The 7,833-nt window shown below is 28.8% G+C and overlaps 1 protein-coding gene across 1 annotated transcript; it reads left to right on the plus strand.

Moving 5' to 3' along the window:
• Positions 1 to 471: 471 nt before the first annotated feature.
• LOC149219640 (CEN-like protein 1) lies at positions 472 to 2,613 on the plus strand. Its single transcript, XM_089382638.1, has 4 exons — positions 472 to 672; positions 1,035 to 1,096; positions 1,286 to 1,326; positions 2,396 to 2,613. Exons 1-4 carry the CDS (start codon positions 472 to 474, stop codon positions 2,611 to 2,613), a joined length of 522 nt encoding a protein of 173 aa, XP_089238764.1.
• Positions 2,614 to 7,833: the final 5,220 nt, after the last annotated feature.

Genomic DNA, 7,833 nt, shown 5'->3' on the forward strand with positions numbered 1-7,833 from the left:
TTTTTTAAGCTAATCATGTGCAGAACCAGCGAGTATCTAAGCTCCTGCTTTGATCTCCACACTAAAGTCCAAATTATATAAACAACCCAAAAGCTAATACTAGGTTTGTCAAACTATGATAGAACATATTCTTTAGCGGGTCACTGGAATAAAGCTGCAGGCCAATGGTTAAGGTCCTCGTCTAGTCAATCAACATGTGTTTCAGCGCATTGCACGCGAAAGATGATATATTTAGGTGTGTTTTCCCGGAATGCACGGGAAAGGGATAATATTTAGGAGTTCCTTCTGGTCTAAAGACGATACCTCCACTTTATTCCAACCGCGACTAGGAGCGTGACATGTATAAGAGGTGCTGGATAGCAACGATATATCCACAGTGATCGCTCAATCTACTTAGAACTCAAAGGGATTAGATCGATTTTGTCTGGCTCTATAGGCTGTGTGGTTTGTTGTGAAGAGGCCAGCCCAAAAATGTCGAGATTGACAGGGCCATTGATAGTAGGGAGAGTTATAGGGGACGTTTTAGATATGTTCACACCTAGCATAAAAATGACTGTGGTCTATAACTCGAATATGCAGGTCAACAATGGGTTCGAGCTAATGCCTTCGGCCCTCACAGCGCCTCCTCGTGTCGAAATCATAGGCGGTGATATGCGCACATTTTACACTCTGGTAAATTTAGGTTTTCATTTACACTTCCGCGATTATGGAATTATCCAGGGACTATCCAGTATAACTAGTTTATATGGTTTTTTTAACACTTTTCGCTGAGTGAGTATGTTTCTAGATATTTGAACCCACCACCACATAAATAGAATATGTTCTTTTACTGCTTAAACTCAACTCCTTCGACAAACCTCTACTTCTTTATTCTACTAGCCTTGCTTTTGTTTTCAGTGTTTATATTTCTTCTTGGAAACCTCTAGCTTCAACTTATGCTTTATGTTTATCTGTTCAATGACAAGTAGAGGACAGAACAAATAATTCTTTGTTCGGCTGAATTAATGTCCTGGTTTGCTTATTGTCCTAATCAGATCATGACGGATCCAGATGCTCCTAGTCCCAGTGACCCCACTGAACGGGAATATCTACAATGGTATATATGTACATTGTGCGAATATTTCTACGTGATAGTACTTAGAAGCTCTACATATTAATGAACTTGATTTTCGACAGAGCGACTGTGATTTTCAATTGAATTCAGGCCCTGTGTAGCTCCTGAGCAATTGTTTCTACAGCATTACTAGATTTATAACTTTTTATATATTCATGATGTGTTTTGCAGGATAGTTACTGATATCCCCGGAACAACGTCGAATTCTTTTGGTAAGCACTGAATATATTTTGAACTGTGTTGCCAGAAACAGTGACAATAAAGAGCGAAATAGTGCTCAGATGAATGTGAACAGTGTTACAGTACCTTCCCTCTCGTTTTTTTTACTTGGATTTCCATCTCTTGAGGTCGCGATTTCGGATCTATGAGACAGCAAGTGTAACGTTTTCTATTTACTATTTAGCTGTGATATGCTAATCGCTTCGAAAACAATTAATTTTAAAAAACATAATCTTGTTTAATAGATAAAAATATATTCTGCACATACACGACAATCATGTATTTAGATATAAGGATTCACCAAGATGCGTCCAAAATAGAAAGGCCATATAGACAAAAATATTGATACAAATATCTTCCTCCAAAATAACTGAGTACAAATGAATTGCCTTTATACATATATTTGCCCTATGAAATTGTTGGAGTTTGGAGTTTGTTTTTTTTGCTATCTTTCATTTCCCTATGATCTATATTAGCTAAATATAATGAGTTATAAGTTTATATAGAGATTTGCATTTATCAGATTTTCATGGTTATCTTCCTGGATTTCCTGTATTATTATATAATAGATGTCTTCTATTATCCTTTTTTATTATTATATAATAGAGATTTTCTATATACTTTTATATAAATTTTACTATATAATAGAGATTTTCTATATATACTTTTACATAATTTGTGAGTGATTAGTATCAGAATGCAGGGAAATATATAAAAAATTCACAAAATATTGACGAAGCATGCGAAGCAAAAGAGAACGGTCCAATGTCAACTGCTACTATGTTACCTCCATTGTAGTTCAATTCCATGCATGTCGTTCTTTTCCTTCCTTGTCTGGCTATAAGTTTATGTATCCGGGGCTGGTATTTATCACCGTCTACATGAATTATTCCCTAGTCATTTGCTTATGATATACTCGTAGTTTTCCTCTTCAAAAAAATTCTGCATCTGCGCATGGTAATTTAGTTTTGCATTATGACGTCTCTAGTTTCTTTATGCTAGGGTAAACATTACTTGAAAGTCAATGATAATAAGTGACGGTTGTTAAATACTTATGGGCAGGTAGAGAAATGGTGAGTTACGAACTTCCAAGGCCTTTCATCGGGATCCACCGCTACGTATTTACTCTGTTCCAGCAGACGGGCCGGGAAACCGTGAACCCCCCTCCATCGCGACGTCGTTTCAACACGAGGCAGTTTGCACAATATAATAAGCTCGGGCTTCCTGTTGCTGCTGTTTACTTTAACGCGCAGAGAGACACCGCTTGTCGGAGACGTTGAACGGAACTAAAAAGCATTCTGCATGAAATATCGCTACCGTCCATTCTTGCATTGCGTGAGCATTAGGGTTCTCATGCTATTGCATGAGCTTTAGTAATATTTTACCTTGTGCATTGCTTTAGGAGACCTCAATCGTTACTAAGACTTTGTCTGTGTCAATACGCTTTCTCGAGATTTTCATAATGCAGCTGTCCGCCTCCTTGTTAATACGGTTTAGCTTTCAGTTAAATAGGCCACCATGACTGGTCAACATATTTAATATGTGGATTCCTCGTATTCAATTTGATAGGTTTGTCAACATATTTAATGAGTGGGTTCCTTGTATTCAATTTCATGTAACAAAAAGCCGCCATGACTTTATATATGCAAACGGCTGGAAGTTGAGAACCTTTTATTTTATTTGTGATGTCTAGGGTTTTCAATCTTAAAAAGGTTTTGATTATTCCTATGCTTCCCTCATACGTTTGTTCAGATAAGGATTTATGTGCAAAGTAGGGTATATCTTAAACCTCGACCTCACGTTAGATTGGTCGATTGCTTTCTTTGGGATTCTGTGACCACCGTATTTAATCACTCCATAACGCGATATGCATACATCAAAGTTTCAGCAGTGTTGCAGACGTTAAAATGCTAGTACTTTGAGATATAACACTATTTTCATTATATTTAACCGTGTATAATAAGCTATTATGGAGTCTAGAGATTTATTTTACAGCTTAGTATGAGTATGAGGGGATGTGTGAGGTTGTAGGTTTTTTTTTTTTATATGTTGAGTTCACATGTCTATTATAAAAAAAATTAATATGTTGTAAAATTAGAAATAAAAAAATATTTATGAATAAAATGTTTAAGCGGTATACTTTTCAAAAAAATCCAATAAGAAGTTTAAATAAGCTATTTAAAGATCATGTTAACTAATTTACTTTAATAAAATGTCTTTTTGTAAGTGTTATCTAAACTATTTTAATATCAATTATGTATCTATTATATATCATTTAAGAAAAATATGTATATATCATGAAAAAATAAGTTTTGTGTTTAATATGTTTATTTGATCTTATATATACTCTATATAATATTAAAAAAAAAAATTAATATTTTACACTTAAAAGAAATAAAAATTCAGTTCATATTAAATAAATACTTAAAAATAAATTTATGTCAATTATATTTCCAATAAAATTTAATAAAAGATAATATTACAAATAGGAGTCATATTCGGATGATTTGTTTGTTATAGATAGCTTTTGCCTTTTTGCCTTGTAATAGGCACCCTGATTCCGTGCGTGAAAATTCGGCAGTTTATTAAGCATCGTTCCCCATTAGGTCAGTGAGGAAATGTGATTTAAAAATATTTGTGATAAGCAATTATTTTAGTGGGACGAACATAAAACATGTATGCTCAATGCTTATGGGGTGCTTTAATTGGAAATAGTTGTGTTATGAATACTATATTGATTGAGAGTTCACAAATTATGATATTATCCTCTAGGAAATATATCAGATAGTTTGTAACCCATGAAATTTGGAATTGAAAGTTCAAAAATTGGTTCATGATCACTTTCCTTTAGAGAATAACTACGTCTGTACGAAACCATAAAATGTTTAAAAAGCCTAATTGGTGTATATGAAAGTATACGATAAAACACAGTTTGAATGGTAAAATATCTTTTTTCTTTTATAAAATATTCAAGGCAGTTTTGGGTTATAGAACGGCATATATAAGATTAATCCGAACAGTAAGACGTAGTAGTTCTCCGACATTGTTGGATGTCATTTAGATAGAATGAAGTAACATTAATCTAAAAATAATCTCTTTAAAAGTTTTTATCCGTTTTCTAGATTTTATTTAGGCATTTATTGTATTTTTTTTACCTTAAAACTTTTTTGAGTTTCATAATGTATTGATTCTATTTTATATAAATTGAAGATAAAAGTTATATGTATATTATAATTTTTTTATTTAAAAAATGTTGGTATTTATATTATTAAAAACAAAAACATAATATAAAAAAAATGAATTTTATTATTTTTAATTTTTTAGGTAGACTACAACATCTTGTCATACTGGAGTTTATATTACTTTCAATTTTTTATTATTATTTAATTGAATCAATAGGTAAATATTTACAAATAATTTAAGTCTAATAAATTTAACAAATTAATATAAATTCAACGTATAAAATGTCGTTTATATTGTGAACCTCTTAGCCCAAATAACTTTAACTCATTAGTTATATGATAATTTTTAAACATGTTTAATTATTTACATCATCTTCACTACTTATCTTCAGAAAAATACAACAAAAAACAATCTATTTTTATATTTGACTTTATGTTTTAAGATGCGAATTACTAAACAATATTGTCGGGTACTTCAAATAATCTATACTACGGATAAAAAGCTTGGATCTATTCAAGTTCTAATTGATAATATTTTAAAAAACAATCTATATTGATATTTGACTTTATGTTTTAAGATGCGAATTACTAACAAACATTGTCCGGTACTTCATATAATCTATACAATGAATAAAAAGCTTGGATCTATTCAAGTTCTAATTGATAGTATTTTCAAAAGTCATATAATATTTCCACTTTTAAGTTGTAAAGAGAGCATATATAACAGATTATTTTAGCAAATGTGATTCACTTTCTATAATATGTTCCACTTAATCTCGGCACATATCATCTTCCTATTTCAGATAAACATAGTCTCGATGAACTGGATGTAGGTCAAGTTTATCCATTCAAAATATCCCAAGCTTTCCCGGATTTGGAAGCTATCACCTAGTAGGTTTCCACACGAAGGCCAAATTCAATTAAGTCATGTTATATTCCCTTCTTGGAGAACGAAATCATACCTTCATGATCTCTCCATAGTTTATGGTTTTACTAAATCATAGTAATTTTTTTCAATATTATACACTTATATTTACTCTAAAAATTTTATTAAATTTTTAAATAATATTGGGAATTACATAAGTCAGATAGAAAGTAAAGTATTATCCAGCATAAGTCTGATTGAAAGTAAAGTATAATCTATATACTACTTGTATGTAATCCAATATGAAAGCAAATTTTCTTTTGGTGTTAACTTTTTAAAGAAAATTCTCTTTAAAGTAAGTTCTCTTTCAAATAAAAAACCTAGATAGTCGAGACGACTAGGAACTTCTTCTCTTTCCAACTTAATCGAGGCTACTCCTGACATTTTCACATAATGATAATTTAATATTTTATAGATTATTATATAATTTTGAAGAACAAAAAATTATTAGTAAATTAATTTAAAAATTTATATAATTATAATTTTTAGAAAATTGTAAAATTAATAAATTATAAAATAATCTCAAATATTTTAATAGTGTACAAAAAGAGGTATTAATAATAATTATTGTAATTAACATTAAAAAACACAAACTAAAATGATTAAATTAATAAATGGTTGAGTAATCTCAAATTTTTAATAATGTGTAGAAATATGTGTTAATAGTAAATTATTATAATAAATATTAATTTATTCTAATTGTATTAGAATTTTTTTAATAATTTGATTAAATTATAATAAAAAAATTATAATTTCTCATTAAATAATTAAGAAAAAGTGAACAACAATTAAAAAAAATTAAAATTTTAATATTATTAATAAAATTACGAAATTATAAATATTAATAATATAAATACATTTACATTTAATTTTAATTAAAATTAATGATCATGTAAAAATTAGATATTGACAATAATTCTTTTTCATAAATTTCATTCAGTAGTATCACCATATTTTAATTAATTTAATTATTTTGGACTTAGAATTGTTTCTAAGTAAGAGTGAGGTTAACAATTTAAAGAAATTATTTGAACATCTATGTTAATTAATTTATATCCATATCAATTTATATATATCTATATATAGAAAAAAATTAATGTTGTATAAATAAATGTGGGTAATGTTGTATATAATCGTATATTTAATGTGGGTTATCAATAATATATATATATTAATAATAAATACTTCATTTTAATTTGTGTTGATAAAATGTCATGCACATGTTATGTAAGATACTCTAATGTCAACTATGTATATATTATATATTGTTTTGAAAAAAATTACATAGATATCATTAAAAAAATAACATTTTATGTTAAAATGTTTGAAGTGGTCTCAATATTTTAAAGGTTGGTCCTCTATATAACATTCAAAAATACAATTTAAACAATGAAAAATTACACATTATATTTTGCATTCTAAAAAAGTTTGCATTTGAAGAAATTTGATCCCTCTTTGGTCATATTAAATCAGTGATTAAGATAGATCTATACTGGTATACAAGATGGATCTATAATTGTATACTTACAACGTTAATGAAATGAAATATGTTTTAGAGATAATTAATTTATGATGAAAAAAACAAATTAAAAATTCTATTATCTATCTATATATATAAATTTTAATAATTTAAAATTTATAATTCAAGAGAATTATTCCTATTTATAATATGAAAAATTATTGATGAAAAAATAAAAATGTCTATTTATAAAACAAGAAGAGAAGAAGTTAAGAATAGAAATCACATGAAATCAATGAAGATATTTGTGAAGATATTTATGGACATATTGCTAAGATTGTTTTGGACTTGGATGAATCAATTCACTCTATAGAAACTTTGTTTTGCGCACCTAAATTCTATATTACAACTAACTAAGCACCTAAATTCTATATTACAACAAACTAAGCTCTATTGGTGTAAGGTATTTCAATTTTTATTATAAATTTAATACAATATGATTACAGAAAGTAGGAATGGAGATAACATAAGATCAATTAAAAAGTCGGTAAAGATATTCATGGTCATATTTGTAAAATTGTTATGGACTGGGTCGAATGATTTAAGCCCTAGAAAATTTGTTATGCACGCCTGAATTCTATATTACAAGTCGTCATGTTTGATTGGTGTGAGTGAGGGTATCTCTAAAATTTAGTAGAATATGATATTTAGGGAATATTATTGTTGTTATATGTCTAAATGTTTGGTTTTTTTTCTTTGCTCCTCATAATACAAAACAGTTAGTATCAGAACACATGATTGTGGTAGCAGGACTGCTTTAGTATTACCATTTTGAAAGGAGCAAATGTTAAGTGTGAAGCAAAATTCGCAGAGGATTCTAGATCAGATCTTTCTAGATCTCCAAGATTCTAAATCTTTCTACACTGCCATTAGT

This window comes from Pinus tabuliformis, chromosome Q (genome assembly GCF_031772625.1).
Source record: "Pinus tabuliformis cultivar Carrire ecotype Pingquan chromosome Q, CPIR1, whole genome shotgun sequence".
Taxonomy (NCBI): Eukaryota; Viridiplantae; Streptophyta; class Pinopsida; order Pinales; family Pinaceae; genus Pinus; species Pinus tabuliformis.